This window comes from Megascapheus bottae, chromosome 3 (genome assembly GCF_031878675.1).
Source record: "Megascapheus bottae isolate mThoBot1 chromosome 3, mThoBot2.hap1, whole genome shotgun sequence".
Lineage (NCBI taxonomy): Eukaryota > Metazoa > Chordata > Mammalia > Rodentia > Geomyidae > Megascapheus > Megascapheus bottae.
Window position 1 is genome coordinate 84,725,974 of NC_143511.1, and position 19,779 is coordinate 84,745,752.

The following is a 19,779-nucleotide window of genomic DNA, read 5'->3' on the forward strand; positions in this document are numbered from 1 at the left end:
GGACTGGCAAAAAAACAAAAACAAAGGCTGGGGTATGGCTCAAGTGATAGAGCACCAGTCTAGCAAGGCCCTGAGTTCAAACCTCAGTACTGCCAAAAACAAAAACAAAAACGGTATGCTCTTAGAGGAACACTCATGACGAGCAGGACTTCAGTGTCCAGAGCTGGGAGAAAGCTCCGTTCCCGTGGTGTGAGCTGCACAGTCTGTGCTACTTCATCATGGCAGACCTCGAAGAGGAAAACAGCCCGGCCTGGGACTTCACGCTCTCACCTCACTCAGTCCTCAAAACCCTGGGCTACAAGGTCAGGGTGAGAAAGACCAAGGTTCTGGATTAAGGGATCACAGCTGAGGAATGGCAGAATCAGGGCTTGAACCTAGGGTCTACTGACTAGTCAGACCTAGAGGCGTCCTGGGAAAGGAAACTGCGGCCCAGCCAGGAGGAGCAGGCAGAGGGACTTCAGGAAGAGCCCGGACCCAGTACCCCGGGCCCGCACAGAGGACTCAGCTCTGCCAGCGCCCCAGCAGCCTCCTGCCACCCCCCACTGCTTCAGGAATGCAGGATGTGAGGGGGGCCCTGAGATGAGCTGGCGGCCAACCAGCTTGGCCTCCTTCCCCACCCACCCACCCCCCACTTCCTGGCAGCCCCAGGAGTGAGCAATTCCAGGCTCCACAAATTCCAGGCCCAGCCTTGGAGAGGAGGGAGCAGAACTTTCTCACAGTCCTAGGGGGCAGGAAGGCCCACAGCCCAAACCAGATTTGTCAGCTCAGGGCTGAAGGGCCCCGCCATTCCTTTCCTGACCTAACTGCTCTCCCTGGGCTCCCTTCCTGCCCCCAGCACTCCAGTTCTGCCAGGGCCTCCCGGCTAAGCCCTGCCTGCCTCTCACATTTCCTGACGTCCTAGGATGGACCTGGGACCTACATAGTGACCTCCGCAAGGGCCTGTTCTTCCCTCTTCCCTCACCTGGCCTAGGGTCTCCAGCCACGGCCCGCAGGTTGGCCAGCAGCCCTGGAAATCTGGGGAGGGGGTGAGGACCAGAGATAGGGAGGGAGGAAGCTGCCCTAGGCCAGGTAGCCAAGAGCCTGTGCCAGCGCCACAGCCCCAGAGAACAGGAGGCCCTTTGTGGGCAGCAGGGCAGGGCCCAGCCCAGGTGGCAGGGATTGGCCTGGCTGAAGACCTGCTTCCTCCCACTGGGGCAGAGATGGTTCTGAGGAGGCGGAGTGCCCGCCCCTCCCTCCTGGGGTAGAGCGAGTGCTGTGCCTTGCCGAGGGGAAGGCAGTCCCAGGGCTCCCTCTCCCTCCAAGGGCAGAAAGACCCCCCCCCACACACACACACACTGCTGCATTCTGCCTCAGAGCGATCATAACCTTGAATTTTATGGAACCCTTAAGGCCCTTCTAGCGTTGACTGCATGCTACTTTCATCCCCTACCCTGGAGCAATCAATCCTGCAGGCCTAGATTGAACCTCCGGAGGAGGCCTCCAGAGCCCCAGGTCACACAGGCAAGGCCCCAAGCAGCACCAAGGAAAGCCTGACACCACCCTGGATAAGGCGCAGCTACTGGCCACTTCTTCCCTGGTTGCATCTTCAGACTGTACTTTCAGGGATCATTTCAATAGTGTGTTACACTGACGGTGTAGAGTACCAAAAATGAACCAGACACAGATTGGAACTGTACATTCAAATCTGGAAAAGTATAAAAAAAAAAGTGTTTGTTGAATGAGTGAGTGATCCGGAAGAACCACAGCATGAGTTGACAGAGGAGGGAGTGATGTTCTCAGATGACTTGGAATGTTGGCAGTAAAAAGGAAGTGATGTTGAACATGCGTGCATGTGTGCGTGTGTGCGTGTGTGCATGTGTGCATGTGTGCATGTGTGCATGTGTGTGCCGGGACTGAGACCTGAACTCACGACCTCATGCTCTCCCTTGGGTTTTCTTTTGGGCTTAAGGCTAGTGGTCTACCACTTGAGCGACGACTCCATTTCTGGCTTTTGGATGATTAGAGGTAAAGTCTCACACGCCTTTCTGTTCCGGCTGGCTTTAAACTGAGATCCTTAGCTCCTGATCAGCCCCCTGAGTAGCTAGGATTGCAGCTAGATTTACAGCAGTGCCTACCACACTTGCCTTAATAGAAACGCTCTTCAGCAAGCATGGACTAGACTTCATTCCTAAGTAAATTTTATAGAGAAGTTAGGTAGGGAGTTAGCAAACTCAGGGGCTAAGAGCCATAGCTTGGATGTTGATAAAGAATTGCATTCTGGCCTTTCAGTAACACAGTGATTTGTAACACGGTGTTGCTGACAGGAAATGCCAGAAGTCCATGGAAAATGAGTCTTGTTCTTACTATCCAAGACCAGGAGCTCCCCACCCGACAGGAGGGAGGCACCGATAACATACATTTTAACCTGCAACTGATGGCCATGTGTTTTCAGACTCATATGAAAGCTTGAGGTTTGGGGCCTCTGGCACAGCTCCTCTCTGAGTTTACCCACTCTCCCCTCTGGAGAGTACACTTTTGTTTTGCTTTGTTTTGCATTCATATACCTGTCCTGGCTGTATCTCCCTTGAGTCTGTCTTAAATTCTTTCTCCAGTAAGACCAAGAACTTTCTGACTCCAAGACCCAGTGACCCGAATCAAGCAAAGGTCTTTTACAAATTTCCTGTGACACAAAAGGGACTATTATCGCCACTTTACAGAGAACTTTAAGGGGAAAGTCAGTCTCACAAAGGTACGTTGCTAGGAAATGCTAGAATCAAGACCATGATTTTGTTATCCAGGATCCAAGAGTTCAATAACCACACCCTTACACCAACAATTTCCTATTTCCTGAGCATCAACATAAAGGGCTTTCATCAAGAAAGAAAATTAAGGATGTCAATTAAAAGAGTGATCTACAACCTCAGAAGGGAAATTACAATGACTTGTAGAGCTGGGTTGCCACACCACACTCAGCCATTGGGTGTCGCTGTTCAGCCCATGAACAAGTTTTGCCCTTTTCCTCAACTTACCATTGTTGCAGTGCCGGACACAATCCTGTAGGACAGCCTGCCACTTATCCTGCTCGGCTTCTGTCATCATGCAGAAGTAGTAGTGACGTGCGTACGGATGCCAGAGGATGAGCGGAAACTGCGTGGGGCACTTGAGGATGGGGGCATTGCCTGATTTCGATGTGGTCCCTGTAAAGATACACTGTCTCTGAGCATGGGCCCTCTGTGGTTTCCCTGGGTCAGAGGATACAGCCAACAGTAGACTCGGGTCTACTGGCCTATCCTGGACTGGCTGGGCAGCTGCTTTCTTTCTGTCCTCTGGAACCCAAGGGAACCTCAGAATCCCAGAGGCATCTATGTGCCCGCCTTTCCCAGAGCTGGAAGTAGGCCACAACCAGTCCCTGTAGGGTAAGACTCTTGACTCTGTGTGTAAGATTACAAATGATACAGGTCAGAGCCCTCAGGTTCAAAGGCCGAGAATCACCTTCTCAGGTTCCCCCTTCACATTTCAGCTGTAGAAGCCAAAGTGTGTCTTAAATGTCCAGGTGGGAAGGGAAGTATGTGGGCAAACAAAATAAACAGAAAGGAATTTTTCTCTTTTCTATTTGGTCCTCATGGATATTTGAGATAACCTGCCCTAGGCTGGGACCTGCCATTCCAGGCAATAATATGACAAGAACAGTTCTCTGTGCTCTGGCTCTGAGCTGGCAAGGTGCCACTCTCTGAGAGCTGCCTTCTTGGCGACCTGTGTTCTGTATGTGCTCTGGGTGCTGAGGGTTAGAGAGGTGACTAGATGTAGTAAAACCAAGCAAAAGTCAGGCCTGGAATCCAAGAATGAGGGCTTCACTGGGGCTTCAGTCCTAAGCCCCAGCTGTCCTCAGGCTGGCATGTTCCCCTGCCACTGGGTTCCAGAGACTGCCTACACTGCAGGTGTTGTTTGCATACAGCCTCTGGCAAGCTTGGGTAGGGAAGCAGGAATAAGACACCTAAAACAACAACTTCTCAAAAATGAAGCATCCAAGGGGCAAAGTTATCTCATTTCCTCATGACTCTCTGGGACTCCAGGAAGTAAGAAGGGCAGAGGAGAGACACCCTGGGACCAATCACCCCCACCCCCCTCCATAGCATCAGCTGGACCTGGATGAAAGCACAGAGGTCTAGGCTCCATCCAGAGTGTGGCCTTGGGCAAATGCCACCTCTCAGCCCCACTAGGCCTCCTGCTTTGAGGGCTCAAGTTGTGCTTGGCACTTGTGGGCAGCTGTAGATCCAGTTGGCTGTTCTGTAAACTTGGGGCCTAGAGCAATGGATTCAGGGCTACCTTTTCCCCTGGCCAAAGCCTGTGGCCTGTGCAGGGTAACAGGGCTAGTCCTTTACCTGGTAAAGAGTTGCCAACGAGTTCTAGGTACTGGTCCACGGAGGTGAGGATTTTGTAGCCTGCACTGTTGATGATGGCTCGGGGTGGTACCTGCCGTTCATAGGCCTGAGGAGAGGACAAGAGAGATGGAGATGCAGAGTTAAGAGCATGAGCAAGTGCAGACACCATCTCCGACCTGGGGGAATACCTCAGTGAGGACAGCGCTTGCCTCGGCCAGGACCTGGAATCCCCAGCATGGAAGATGGGGGAATGGGTTATCATAATGACTACTGACTACTGTGGCTATTGTGATACAGCTCTAGATCCGTGCTGGGAGAGGAGAGAATCCACATGAAATCTTAGCAGAGAGTTGAGGGATCTGTGCTGAGTGGCTGCTATTGCCCCTGTGACCATGCAGCAGCAGCAGCTCTACCAGTTGAGAGTTTGCTATGCAGCAGACACTGTATCAGGAGCACTGCACACTTAATTTCACAGGATGCTAACATTTGAAAATCACTACACTAGGAAGGAGCAGAGGTAGGCTATGAACTAAGGCTATTTGCCTCTAGAATCTGGGACCTTTGACCTTGAACAGCCTACATCACCAACCCTGCCACCTTCCTAGGTTCTAAGTGTGCCATAGTCTCTTTTGGAGGAGATATACGTCAGTACACAATTCCTACACCAATGTGGGAAGTGGGGAAGCAATTTTGAAGTAACAGCTCATACAGCAGGGATGCTGTGCTGCTGTCTGCCACCAGGGGTCACTATTCAACACTTCCTGAGAGCAGCCCAGAACCTTTATCACAATAATATGCAGTGTGATTCCTAACCTTAACACCATCCTAGACACTTTTTTTTTTTTTTTTTGCTCAGGTCCTGAGCAATGTCCTTGGACTTTCTCAAGGCTAGAGCTCTACCACTCGAGCCTCAGCACCACTTCCAGCTTTTTTCTATGTATGTGGTACCGAGGAACCGAACCCAGGTCTTCATGCATGCTAGGCAAGCACTTTAACCACTAGGCCAAACTCCCGGGCCCCCAGACACTTTTTTTCTTTTTCTCTTTCTCTCTCTCTCTTTTTTTTTTCTTTGCCAGTCCTGGGGCTTAAATGCAGGGCCTGGGCTCTATCCATGAGCCTCTCTGTGTTGAAGGGTAGCACTCTACCACTTGAGCCATAGCACCACCTTTTCTGTTTATGTGGCTCTGAGGAATCACACCCAGGGCTTCATGAATTCTAAGCAAGCATTCTACCATTAAGCCACATTCCTAGCCCCATCCTAGAAATTTCTGTGCCTACACTCATGCTTGAACTCAGGGCCTGGGCATTCTCCCTTAGCTTTGTCACTCAGGGTCTGCAAGCCACAGCTCTAATTCCAGTTTTTTGGTAGTTAAATAGAGACAAGAAGAGTCTTAGACTTTCTAATTCAGGCACTAGCTTCAAACTCCCATCCTCAGATCTCAGCCTCCTGAGTAGCTAGGATCACAAGTGAAAGCCACTAGACTCGGCTGAATTTGTTAATTCTTCCTGCTACAGACCTGAATCAAATCTAGGAGTAGGCCCAGAAACATTTTTATGACAAGTCGAGCCCTCAGGGTGATTGTAAAGCATGCTACCAATAGCACTGGGCATACCAATAGAATATGGCTCATGCCTATAATCCTAGCTACTCAAGAGCCTGAGATCTGAGGATCACAATTCAAGAAATGTCTCTTGTGAGACTCTTATCTCCAATCAACCACTCAAAAATCAGAAGTGGCACTCTGGATCAAGTGGTAGACCACCAGCCTTCAGCACAAATAGCCGTAGGGGCAATACCCAGACCCTGAGTTCAAGCCCTACAACCAACAAAAATAAAAATAAATAAATAAAACAAAAATGCATCTGCTCTGAAATAGGCCAAATAAAAAGCCTGTCCTTTGGCCATCTTTGGAAAAAGATTTGGTATGGAAAATTGGGTGGGTAGCTCAACCAGATGGCTCAAAGCAAAGAGACGGTGTAATAACCAGCTCCTATCTCTTCTCAGATGTGGATGTAAAGAAGAGGAGGGAGGATATGGGACCCTCCCAGAGGGCAGGTGCCAGGAGGAAGCCCTAGGCAGGAACTGGCCTGCCACCAGCTTCTTGCAGCTGCATAAGACCAAGGGTGGAAGGAGTCCATGGAGAGACGGGAAGGCAGCCGACACAGGCAGCGGGCAGGCTCAGAGCCCTCATGGTGGAGGTTGGGAGGATCTGAGAGTGATCCAGAAGATGCAATAAGCTCCTGCCAGTTTCATAGTTTTGGGAGCTGGATAAAGAATGAAATGCCATTCAGGAAGCAGGGACAGCAAGCAGGTTGGCAAGGTGGGAGATGCGGAATGGCAGGCGGTCTCAGATTTCAGAGCGGGGGTTTCTCTGTGCAAGAGGACAGACAGCTGGCCAGGGAAGCAGGCGGAAGAGGGGGTGTGGGGCCGGGAGTGCTCCATGCTCACCACTTTGTTCTCATACAGCACCAGCCCGTAGTTGTGCGGCACAAGGCTGAAGCGGTTCCTCCACTTCTTGTTGTCCTCCTGGTACTGGAAGAGGTTGCCCGAGAAGATGATGCGCTCATCCAGGGGCAGCTGTGGGAGGCAGGGACAAGGAGTGAGCGGCCGCCCGGGAAGGGGTGAAGGGTCCCCTAAGGGGTGGCTCTCTCCTTATGGGCACTTGTACCTCTGTTCCTGAATCTCACCCCTTGACCGATGGAAAAGCAAGGCTCAGGGCAGCAAGAGGTTCATTTGGGTACTAGATTAGTGACGCTTGGTCTCAGACCCAGGCCAGGCACTGATCCAGGGCCCAAGTCTCCCACTCTGCTCTGGCCTGAGTAGACCCAGCTATCTCAAAACAGCTCTGGAGAGCAAGCCATCTCTCCATCCACCCATGGCTGCCATCTTGGTATAGTAGTCACGCCGCTGGAGGTGACACACCCACAGGCCCCAGTATCAAGGCAAATCTCTGTTCATCTCTGAGCCTCAATTTCCCTTCATAGCTATGTAAAGAACAAGGTGTTTCCAGAGAGTCTCTGAGCTTTGACAGTTGACCAGACAGACTCTGTGAATGTGAATGAGGGCGGAAAAGGTCTTAGTCTGGGGGTGTTTGATGTTTCCTGCACCCTGGCAGGAAGATGACCTGCGTGGGTACAGATGTTCCTACAAAATCCTAACTCCGGGTGACTCACACAATATTTCTTTGAGCCTCAGTTTTCTCATCTGGGAAATGGAGACATTGGCAGTTGGCAGCATGAGAGGAGAGACAGGCACAGTGGCTGGGACCCGCCGTGGCAGTGTCAGGAAGAGAATCTTAGTGACAAGGACTGATTTAAAGGGGGGCCATGGGGAGGGGAAGTCTTTATATCAGGGGCCAGAGCTCAAGCTACAGCTATGCTTCCTGAGCAGATAAGCACCCAGAAGCTTCTGGAAGAAAGACACAGAAGCCAGGATGAGACACGGGGAAGGCAGGCAAGTGTGGTGATTTCTGTCTCTTGGCAGGATCTGTTTGTTCCACAATAATTCGGTGCTGTTTGTAGAGCAACGCTTGCGCGTGTGTTAACTAGGGAAATTATTGGAACCACTGGATTGCGTCCACATCTCTCGGGCTTCCTTGCTCCCTCCGTGTCTGTTGCCCCTCTTGAGTCCCGTCTGTCTGTCTCGCTCCTCAGGGTCCTTCACTGGCTTCTCTGGAACACTCTTGGGAAGGAGAAGCCCATTGTGCTCAAACAATAGCTCAAGACCACAACTTCCTACTGGGATGAAAATATTTACAGGAACAAAATGGCTTCCCCTCCCCCTCAAACACAGTGGGGCTTTGCCCAAGACCCAGCTGCATCTCACGGGTCTATATTTAGACTGCCAAACCCTAGCCTTCCAACCTATCTTTGCTAGAAGGAGGGGCCAACCCCCTCCCCCCGCCCCGGGACCCCCTTCCCTGACTCTGCTGGACAGCTGGTTCGGGAGCTCCAGACATAGGGACAGGGGAAGCCTGAAAGCAGCCCAGGCCCCCACACCCCCAAGTCTACCCCCAGATCCCAGGGACAGCTCATAATGGCTGCCTTGGCTACAGATTGGGGTTTTATTTTTAAGATTCCCAAGTGGCAGAATCGTGTTTCAAGTGGAAGGACTGTAGGAAGTGAGACCGAACTGATACCCCAGACAAAATATTTTAAACTCTGCAAAGCTTCAGAAAATAAGGGCTCCCCCCTGGGCCCTGTCACTCAGATCACAACCTCCTGTGTAGCTAGGATTATAGGTGTGAATCACCAACACCAGGCTTCTGATTGTTTTTTAGTGAAAGCAATCACTTATTAGTCTGATGATTAATATTATTTGTCTCATTACATATTATCATGACTTCATGTGGTAATGGTCAGTTTCAGGCAGAACAGGTCCCCAAATCCCTACCTGGCAGTAATTATGATTTCAGTCTCCTCCTCTGGCTCTACACATCCCTTGTGAATGTGCAGAGAAGATGCTTAGTAAGCGGGGAGCGGGGGAACCCCTACTTGTCTTGGGGCTATCCAGGAGCATTTGTGGCTCCATTCATCAGGAATGAGTTCAAGGCCTCTCTTCCTACCACATAGGTGAACACCTGCCAGACCACATCTGAGCACCATAAATAACCTGGTGATGTCACTGAGCATGGGGGAGGGGGGGATAGTAGATTGCCCTGACAACAAGGGAAGCATAGGTTTTACAGGGCCCTAAAGCAAAGGTATATGTGCAGCGTTCAAAGGCTTAGATGCGCCCTTCTGCCCTCTCCTCCTCACCCTGGGTGGGTTAGGGATCACAGAAAAGGCCCCGGGCTAGGGCTCTAAGCTAGCTCTGGTCCTGCTCCATCCCGGGCTTGGATCCAGGCCTTTACATCCTTTCCTCTCCCTTGGGTACAACTCCTTCCCCACATCAATCAGGTGGATTCTCTGCTGGAACAGCCCCTCCTCTACAAAGCCCTATGGCCACCAGACAGGGTCAGCCCCCACTGTCTGTGCTCATTCTGTCATCTACATAGTTCCCCACTGGATTGCCTAAACTGTCACCCCGGGCATCAGCAAGGACCATGTGGCCCAGCACCTGACCCTGAGCAGTCAACAGAGTCATCAGCAAAAACTCCCCCCACCCCTGAAAGACCTCGAGGTGTCATTCTAGCTGTGAGAAGCCAAACTACAACCTCCAGCCAAACTACCGCTTAGATGACATGTGCCCATCTATCTTGGGGTAAACAGGCCCATTTGCAGTCATTTGGTTTGTAAGTGCCTTCTTGAATTCTTCTTTCCACTCGGTCATCCAGGAATCCCCCTGGCATAGGCTCTGCCTCTCTAGCCACAAGATGCTCCTCAATGAAAGAAACTTCACAGAGAAACCAAGGCTTGGTGAGGAAACCACACTTGTCTGAGACCACCCAGCCAGTTGGGGATGCAGAGTCCTACTAGCTGAGCCCTCTCCCCTTAGCCTGGAGGAGGGTGTACACAATGGGCCCAGCCCACCAGGTGACAAGGCGTTTGGACCCAGCTTCCCAATCCCTTTTCCTTTTCCACCAGATCACAGGAGTGGAGACATAGCCCAGTATCTGGCAGAGGGAGACACACTTGTGGGGACCTCCAACAAGAAGGAATTCCCTGAGCTAACAGGGGACCCCTGAATCATCCCTATGGGAGCAAGAGCTGGCCCATCCCCTGAATCTTTGGACCCCAAACCAGAAGCTTCTAGATGGATTTAGGTCTATTGTGTTTGTGACATCTCCTTGGACCCCTGCAACATTCCTGCCCAGAGCCACCACAGGTCCCCCTTCCCAGGAGGCTTTGTTCGCCTCTTCCAACCCTTAGACACCAGCATCGCAACCGTGGGAAATGGAGGCTGAGGGAAATGAAGTCCAAGGCCAAGTGGGAACAGGTGGCAGATTCAATGTGCACCCTCTCGGGGCCATTCACCTTGCGCCAGAGCAGCTGCGCCTGTGGCAGCCCCGTGCCCTCGATCTCGTGGCGCATGCTGTTGAAGAGTGCCACGCCATACTGGTCCTCATAGAAATGGAGGAACTCCTTCAGAATTTTCTCGGTTTTCTCTGAAAGGGAAGACAAAAGAAAGTATGACATCTCACAGATACAGGGCCTGGGGCTCTCACTTGGCTTTTTTGCTCAAGGCTGGTGCTCTACCATTTGAGCCACACCACCACTTTCAGCTTTTTGTTGGTTAGAGATAAGTGTCTCAAGGACTTTTCCACCGAGGCTGGCTTGGAATCGTTATCTTCAGATCTCAGTGTCCTGAGCTGCTAGGATTATATAGGTCTGTCACTAACATCCCACCGATTTTCTGCTTTTTTTTTTTTACCTTTACAGTATTTGAGTTATTTTATAATCACGATCTCTTTCAGAATAATAAACACTGCAAAGCTAATTCACCTAAGAATTTAAAAATTTTTTTTGCCTGGCACTGGTGGCTCATGCCTGTAATCCTAGTTCCTCAGGAGACTGAGGTCTGAGGATTGTGATTCAAAGCCAGTCCAGGCAGAAAACCCAAAGTGGTGCTATGGCTCAACATGGTAGAGCACTAGCCTTGAGCTGAAGAGTTCAGGGACAACACCCAGGCCCAGAGTTCAAGCCCCATGACCCACCAAAAAAAAAAAAAAGCAAAAAACTGTTTTGCTTCCACTGCCCATTTGCCTCGCTCTTCTGAGTTTTAGAACAGAGGGTGGATCTTATGACTCCCCAAATAGACCCAGAATGTAATAGGCTCCATATTAGGTTGCCAGGATGACCTTATTTACAGATGAAGAAACAGAAATAGAGAGAGAAGTAGGATCAAGAGCTTTGCTGGCTCCAAGATGGTGAATCTAGAATCTTGGCCTAGGGTTGATACAGCTTCCCTCCTTGGGCCACACACAGTTTCCCCTACACACTAAGATGGGTGAATTCAAAGATGGACATACCCTCTCAGCTCTTTGGTTTCCAAGTTCTGAAAACCTGGGAATTTCCTTCAAAGTGGCCAATCTCTGGATATCAAGGACATCCGCTAGGCCCACATCTCATTGAATCCTTCAAGTCTTCTGAGATCGGCGCTCAGGACTATCCCCGGATGCTGAGATGTTAAGTCACATGCACGCGGTCACACCGCAATGATGGTGTGAGCTGCAGACCTGGGGCTCAGCCAGAAGCTGATGACCAGGGAGGAGAACAGAGGGCGCATGTGACATGGCCTCACACCACATCCACCCTCTCAGGCCTTTGGAGGGATGCCTGCACCTGCCTCGGGGCAGGATGTGCCTCTGGAGGAAGCTCCATCCAGCCCTGTCCCTCAGACTTATCTCTGCAATGTCTGTCCAGACCCCTCAATTTAGGGGGAGAAGGGGAGAACAAATGAGGGACACACTTCAGTGTGTGTGTGTGTGCGCGCGCGCACGTGCCAGTCCTGGGGCTTGAACTCAGGGCCTGAGCACTGTCCTTGGACTTTCTCAAGGCTAGAGCTCCCCCATCACTTGAGCCACAGCACCACTTCTGGCTTTTTCTATGTATGTGGTACCAAGGACTCGAACCCAGGTCTCCATGTATGCTAGGCAAGCACTCTACCACTAGGCAATGCTCTCAGCCCCATGGGCTATACTTTAAATACCTATTTCCTCTGGGGTGAGTGGGGAGGGTGTACTGGGGCTTGGATTCAGAACCTTTCATATATTTATTTGCTTTTTCTGTTTGAGGCCAACCTAGGCAAAAAATCCTAGAGACTTCATCTCCAAAATAACCAACAAAAAGCAGGGTTGGAAGTATGACTAAAGTGGTAGAGTGCCAGCTGTCCAGGGTGACAATGAGGGATGCCTGGCCCTAGCCCTAGAATTGCCAGAGCTCACCAGAATGTTGCCCATCTTCCGAGAGCTTCACGTGAGCTCCAGAGCCCTTATGGGTGCTATTACCACCCTCCAAAAGAAAGCTGAGGCTTGGGGAGACTTGGCGACTTACTCAGAGATGTGGCTGTATACCTGGAAGGGGACAGACGTGTGTGGGGGTGGGGGAGGATTTGCTTTTGCTTGTTTAGTTTGCAGTGATGGGGGTAGAAGCCAACTCATCTAGCTCTCCTACCAGAGCCCTGCAGATCTCTATCCAGTCACGAGAGGAAAGCAAGGCAGGCTTTACTATCCCCACTTTACAGATGAGAATGCAGGCTCAGGGGATTAAAGTGACTTTTCCCAAATCACAGAGTTGGGACAGGGACAGGGATCCAGGACTCAAGCCACCCGTAACATCATTTTGTCAGAGCAGACAAAGAGCCTTCCCATCCACTGGCTCTCTACTGGTCTTCATCTCTGGGCCTCTAAAAATGGGTAGGTGGAAGTCCAACTAATCTAAAATCTTTGTGGGGGGAGGGGGGAGGGGAAGAGTTCTGCCCAGTCTGGCTTCAATCACAATCCTCAGATCTCAGCCTCCTCCTGGATAACTAAAATTATAGACAGGAGCCACCAGAACCTGGCTTACCACTGACCTTATCAGTGTGACCAGGAGACTGACCTGCACACATCCTCTGAGCTGCTGGTGAGTCAGGCTGACAGACTAACCATAGCCACTTTCAGTGGGACAGGGGGCCTGGGGAGAAGACAGGGCACAAACTGCAAATGAGAGTCTAGCTCCATATGGGCATGTAGGTTCTGCATTCAACCCTCAGCTCTTCCACTTACTAGCTGTGTGGCCTTGGGCTCTCACTGAGCCTCTGTTTCCCACTACAAAAATGGCACAGTAGGGACCGGGAGTTTGGCCTAGTGGTTAAAGTGCTTGCCTAGCATGCATGAAGACCTGGGTTCGATTCCTCGGTACCACATACATAGAAAAAAGCCGGAAGTGGTGCTGAGGCTCAAGTGGTAGAGCTCTAGCCTTGAGAAAATACAAGGACAGTGCTCAGGCCCTGAGCTCAAGCCCAGGACTGGCAAAAAAAAAAAAAAATGGCACAGTAGTATCTATGGATGATGAAGAAATCATTGAACCAATGAGCATAAAGCACTTCACCCTGACAAGAAGGCATGCCACTCATAGGAGCTCCCATAAAGTAACTCTGGTCCAGGGAGAGGTCCCAGCCTGGTGGTGCCCATAACCAGCAGCCAGAAGTGGCTGGAAGAATGGTAATCTTACGACAATGTTAAGGATCACGCTACCTCCTATGCAGATAGCAGTCACTAGACACGAACTGGGGGCGCTCAGAAAGGCCGACAGCCTTGGGAGCAAGGGGAGAGCTGCTGGGCCATTGTTGCGGATGGAGGCATGGAGAGGAGCTTCCTGAGCTGATTGTGGATGGAAGGGCAGAATTCCAAGGTAGCCAGAGCCTCCTAAGTTTTGTGTTGTATGTATTCATGGTTCCGCCAGCGCTACACATGCACACGCCTGCACCACTGAACTTCAGCTCAACCTCTGAACAGATGGCACTGGCATTGAGGATAGGTTTTATCCACTCGAGAACTAAGAACCTCTGGCACTGAAAGGCTCAAACCTGAGCTGAGCCCTGAGCCTGAGTCTGGGTCCCTGCTCCACCCATGGAGGGCATTAGGACAAAGAGGTCAGCCTCCAGCCATTAACTTCACCCAGTTTCCTGTGGACTGGAGAAGCTTCATGCCAGCCCCAGCCTTAGTTTGGCATGAGCTATGGGGCAGCAAGCCGGGGCAGTCCCTGGCTCATCCAGTCCCTCTGGAGCCACACCTCACCCCCAAGGCCTGGCCCAGTTTCAGGGTTTCAGGGCTGAGAGGTTTGCTAACAGAAACCAGGCAGGTGACAGCACCCAGAGGGTGGGGTGGCCTCAGAACCTGCCATCCTGGTTCCTGGAATATCTCCAGGTAGGGAAGTAAGGGAGGTGGCCTCTGTGCTGACCATCCACCCACAGTCCAGGGAACCACAGAGGTGCTATGGGGACTCAGTTTCCCTGAGTTGCAGAGCCATCCACACCCCTGCCATCTCACTCATCCACTTGGAACAGCAGGAAGAACCAAAGATCCAGAGAGATAGTGACACTTTGTTCGAGTCACATAGCATGTTCCAGGGACCTGGGTTGTTATGTCCACCTCCAGGACCTCACTCTGGGTCTCTCTACTGGCTAGCCCCATTCAGCAGTAAGGGAAGAGCATTAGTTCAGCATCTCCAATGTCAGCGCGGTGGGTACCATTTGCATGCATTGTCTCCTTCAGAGAAAGACACTAAAGCCCTGAGAGGTTAAGTGATGTTTCCAAGAACACACAGCTTCTAAAAGGCACAAGCTCAAAATGATCTAACAGGGGACCGAAGTTGAGATAAACTCATCTTAAACCCACTGCCCAGATGGCTAGACTCTGGATTTGGGGCCTCTCTGCAGCCCTGGCCCTGTGGGTGGCCCCAAAGGAAAAGCTGACACAAAGCTCCTGCTTAGCAGCACTGTAATCAGGTGGGAAGCCAGGAGGAGGGGGTAATGACAGACTCTGTCAGCCAGTGAGTGAGAGGGGGACTGGCAGTAGGCCCGTGAGAAGAACCCCAACCAGCAGCCAGAAGCCGTGCCTGGGAGGGGTGGGACAGCCGAGGGCCCCGCCGGTCCAGGCTTGTCCAGAGGATGAGGGGCTAATACAGACCACACCACGGGCTGCCTGGGGAGAAAGGATGAGCCTATGCCCAGCAACGTCAGGTCCCTAGGTCCCTTCTTCAGAGCCTCACCAGAACCGGTCTTCCCACACGCCACACTGTGCTCCTCAGTGCAAGGCTGCCGGGTCAGGCAGGCTTCGGGGCTGATTGGACCATCTACCCCGCCCAATCCAGGCCCTCCACCTCTAAGATCCGCCTCCATCCCCTCCATTCCCAGCTCCCTTTCAAACAGAGGCCAAGCCCATTAAAATGTCCCCAAGATCCTAAATTACCTAAGGTCTGAACCATCCTCTGTTGAGCTCACCACCATCCCTTGTCTTAGGAAATCTCCATATCGGTAGCTTCTCCCCCCCTCAGCCCCCACCCCAGTTAGTCCCACCCTCCCCTGAGATTCCTCATGCAGAAAGGAATGGTTACATCTTCCAGGTGCCCCAGCTGGTCCTGGGGGTGGAAGAGGGTCACAAAGCTGCCCTTCCATCTTGAGAAGGTGGCTGTCACGTGAGGGTGAGGTTGACCAGTTCTGAAGGGCCCAATTCCCAAAGGGCCCAGTGCAGGCTCTTCCCTCAGGCTACTGGCCATTAACAAGGCAAACCCTCTTCCTGTAAATACAGGAGCATGAGGCCCGCTGGGGACTCCATGTGACTCAAAGAGGGAGGAGCTGAGGCTACCACCCCAGAGGATGGGGAAAGGCACAGAGCTCTTTGACCACAGCCTAAGTGTCAGGAGGAGGAGTGGGGGAGGGGAGGGCTAGATGGACCTAGACTCCAAGCACTGTGGCTTGTTTTGTATGAGGAATTTGGACCAGGCACAGGTAGCTGGCTTGTAAGTGTAATCCTAGCTCCTCAGGGGCCTGAGATTTGAGGATCACAGTTCAAAGACATCACCAATTAACCACCAGGAAACCAGAAGTAGAGCTGTGGCTAAAGGCGGCAGAGTGCTAGCCTTGAGTAAAAGAACTCAGGGACCTTATCCAGGCCCTGAGTTCAAATCCCACAACGAATCAAGAAAAAAAAAAACAAACAAAAAAGGAAGGAAGGAAGAAGACCATGAGCTCAGCCATCAGCACCTTGCAGTGCCCACCCAGGGCCTGGCACACTGTGGTCTGTAGCCAGGTTTCATGAATCTGAGATGAGAGCCTCAGTCCTGCTTCCCTTCCGGCCCCTGCCTTGGCTCTCTCCCACCACACCTGGTATTTCCTCCCTCCTATGCCCTTACATATGGTGTGCCCTCTGTTGGGACACCCTCCTGCAGCTCCAAGTTCCAAGCTTCAGCCACCCTTCCCAGGGCTTTTCAACTTCCATTTGCATATTATTATAATAATCACTGCATGAACTAATGCATGTCACATCCCATGCCAGCACGGAGGCTGCTTCTATGTATGTTAACTGTAGTTGTCAACATGGTCGCACTTAACCCCTGCTGGAACGCACTGTTAAACCCACTGTATGGTGGAGGAATCTGAGGCTCCAAGAGGTTCAGTGACAATCCTGGCACCACACAGGAAAGAACAAGAGGTTCTTTCCCAACTGTGTCAGAAGGGATAAAGCGCAGAAGCATGAGCTGGCTGTTCTCCACAGTAACTTCTGGAGTCAAGTGTAAAGCAAGAAACTGAGCCTCAGGTTCTGTAATATAAGTATGATGTCATAGTCCCTTCCCCCCTTTCTGAGGCTGGGGACCTCAGGTGAAGTTAGCTTTTGCTGTTAACAATAGCAGCACCAGAGCCAGGCACTGGTGGCTCACACCTGTAATCCTAGCTACTGAGGAGGCTGAGATCTGAGGATCAAGGTTCAAAGCCAGCCCAGGCACAAAAGTCCGTGAGATTATTATCTCCAATTAACCACCAGAAAATCAGAAGTGGTAGAGCATTAGCCTTGAGCTGAAGAGCTCAGGGACAGTGCCCAGGCCCAGAGATCTGCTCCCCCCCTCAAAAAAAAAAGGGGCTGGGGGCCGGGAGTTTGGCCTAGTGGTTAAAGTGCTTGCCTAGCATGCATGAAGACCCGGGTTCGATTCCTCGGTACCACATACGTAGAAAAAAAGCCGGAAGTGGTGCTGAGGCTCAAGTGGTAGAGCTCTAGCCTTGAGAAAGTCCAAGGACAGTGCTCAGGCCCTGAGCTCAAGCCCAGGACTGGCAAAAAAAAAAAAAAAAAAAAAAAAAAGGGGGGGCTGGGACTGGGACTGGAAGCATGGCCTAGTAATAGCATGTGGAATGCTTGTCTAGTATGCATGAAGCCCTGGGTTCCATTCCTCAGTACCACATACACAGAAAAAGCTGGAAGTGGTACTGTGGTTCAAGTGGTAGAGTGCTAGCCTTGAAAAAGCCCAAGGACAGAGCCCAGACCTTGAGTTCAAGCCCCAAGACTGGCTAAAAGAAACAACAGGGCCTAGCCAGCTCTGAGGCTTACACCTATAACCCTACCTATTCAGGAAGCTAACACATGAAGAGGATCATGGTTCAAAGCCTTCCCAGGGGAAAAAAAAAAAGTCTGAAATTTCATCTGCAATTAGCTAGCAAAAAACATTTTTTAAGCTGTACTGGAGGTATAGCTCAAGTGGTAGAGCACTAGCTGTGAGCAAAACAGCAGAGCCAGAGCTTGAGGCCCTAAGTTCAAGCACCAGTATAGACCAAAAAGCAATAGGTCCAAATGGGCCATGGAGCATGTAGTAATTATCTTAACCTTTGATCCTGGCCAAATCTTGCCCTAGCAGGTTCTCTCAAAACAGGTCCCAGAGTCTGTGAAGGGCTTTCTGGATGCCTGCTGTCCTCAGGACAAACTGTCTTAGATTGGAGGTTGGGGAAAAAACAGTACCCTGGGTCCCATGGTGCCATGTTTGAGGCAGAGGGCCAGGGCCTGGTACATTTGTGCTCGGAGAAAGAAAACTGGGGGGTGAGGGGAGGGAAATGGGGACAGAAACCTGAGAAGGGGTAGCAATGTGTGAGAAGTAATATATCTACTATCTGGTAAATATAACTGTAACCCTTCTATACATTACAATAAAAAAAAAAAAAGAAAAAGAAAACTGGGGGCCAGGAGTTTGGCCTAGAGGTAGAATGCTTGCCTAGTATGTATGAAGCCCTTAGGTTCAATTCCTTGGTTACCACATACACAGAAAAAGCTGAAAGTGGTGCTGTGGCTCAAATGGTAGAGCTCTAGCCTTGAGAAAGCTCAAGGACAGTGCTCAGGCCCTAAGTTCAAGCCCCAGGACTGGCAGAGAGAGAGGGAGAGAACTGGCCTATCCTCTTACCACCTCAGCCACCTGTGCTCAGCCACCTGTGCCCTCCACCTGGCCAACTTTTTCTCCTCCATAGTCTTGCGCACCACCTCCTCCCCAGCCTTCAGGATTGCAGCCTAGGGCCTTCTCAGACACTGAGCTCCCCAACACCCAGCTACTTCTTGGCCAAGGTGTGCAATTCATAAACAGGTAAGAACTCCCAGTAGAAGCCCATTCAGTTCCACATACCAAAATGGCCACACTGTAGGTCTGGGGAGGGAGGGTTAGGGGTCCAGGCTAGCTGGGCTTCCTTATCCTGAAGGCAGATTTAGGGTGAGGCCGCAGGAGTCAGCCCAGGCTTCTCTCACAAAGCTGCCTTGAAAACCCTTAGCTAGTAAATATTTAACCAGGGCTCACCAGCCACAGGGCTGCTGGAGAAGGGAAGGGTGAGCATGAGACAGAAAGGCCTGAGAAGTGAGAGGGCAGCCGAGGCAGAAGCCCAGGGAAATGTCCCCAAAAGTAGCAGGCAAGACCCGCCCAACAAGGCTGGCCTTCATCCATCTGGGCACAAACAGGAGAAAACAAAGGCCCTCTCATTCCCTCCCAGCCTTTCCAGCTGGCAGCAGCCCTGTGCCCACAACCTCCAGCTGGCAGCTTGATCTGGGAGCCCAGGACAGAGACATCTCTGCAATTTGGGAAGAACAGAGGAGTCCCAAGGCACCCGGCAATGACCCCCACCCAGAGCAGGATAGGCCTATCCACACCTACCCAGAGCCTGCCACAAGACTGGCACGGGGCCCAGGCTTCAGGGAGCACTTGGCGCTGTGTCTTGGAGGTGGGCACACCTAGGGCTGCAGTCCCACAACAACCTCTGCCATGGCCAAGGCCACACCCGGGGCCAGTGGAACCATGAAGAAAGGGTGGATGACAGCCAGAAGCCCCGCTGGGCTCTAAGAGGTGGCAGGAGGTCCAGCCACTGCTCATGCTGTGCATCCCCACTTCTGGATCAACCCTTGCCATCTCCAGCCTGGAGCCAGATAGACACAGGACCCACTTGGCTCTGTGTCAGAGGCCCCCCCCTTTCTGGCCTCAGCCTTCTCCTCTGCACTGGGGATAATTGCACTGTTGTTGCCACGATGGGTGAAAAGGGTAGCTGGTCTATGGCAAAAATTTTGTGCACATCACACCTATACCCACCCCTGTGTTTTTTTGGTATTATTGCTTGTTTGATTGCCTGTTTTCTTTCATTCTGTGGTACTGGCATCGAACCCAGGACCTTGTACATGTTAGGCAAGCATTAGCCACTAAGCTAACAGCTCATGGCTCACTTCCCCAGCCAATATTCCTTTGGCTCCATTCCTTTCTTGCCATCCTCATAATGCTTATTGGAGCTCATGGCTTCCTAATCTGGGCTTCTTGTCTACCTTGCCTTGGCCAGCAGGGACCATCTGAATTCTGCTCCGTCTTAGTCCAGAGCACCAAGGATGCAATCAGGTCCCAGGGCGTCATATCCCGCAGTACACAATGCATGCACACACACCAGCTGGCACCCACCACAAGCCTGGATTCCTGTTGTGCACCACAACTTCACAGGTATGGAGTTGCACTCAGGCCACTACCATGACCAGCCTGAATGCCGGCATCA

At 51.6% G+C, this 19,779-nt stretch overlaps 1 protein-coding gene across 2 annotated transcripts in view; it reads right to left on the reverse strand.

Moving 5' to 3' along the window:
* The window catches only part of Niban2 (niban apoptosis regulator 2), a 54,726-nt gene that overhangs the window by 12,440 nt on the left and 22,507 nt on the right, over positions 1–19,779 (reverse strand). For both annotated transcript variants that reach the window (XM_090330674.1, XM_090330675.1), the window contains exons 2-5: positions 10,278–10,408; positions 6,811–6,939; positions 4,362–4,467; positions 3,009–3,176 (exon numbers count right to left, since the gene is read on the reverse strand). In XM_090330674.1, the coding sequence (XP_090186800.1) occupies positions 3,009–3,176; positions 4,362–4,467; positions 6,811–6,939; positions 10,278–10,408 (534 nt within the window). The remainder of the gene's footprint in view (positions 1–3,008; positions 3,177–4,361; positions 4,468–6,810; positions 6,940–10,277; positions 10,409–19,779) is intronic.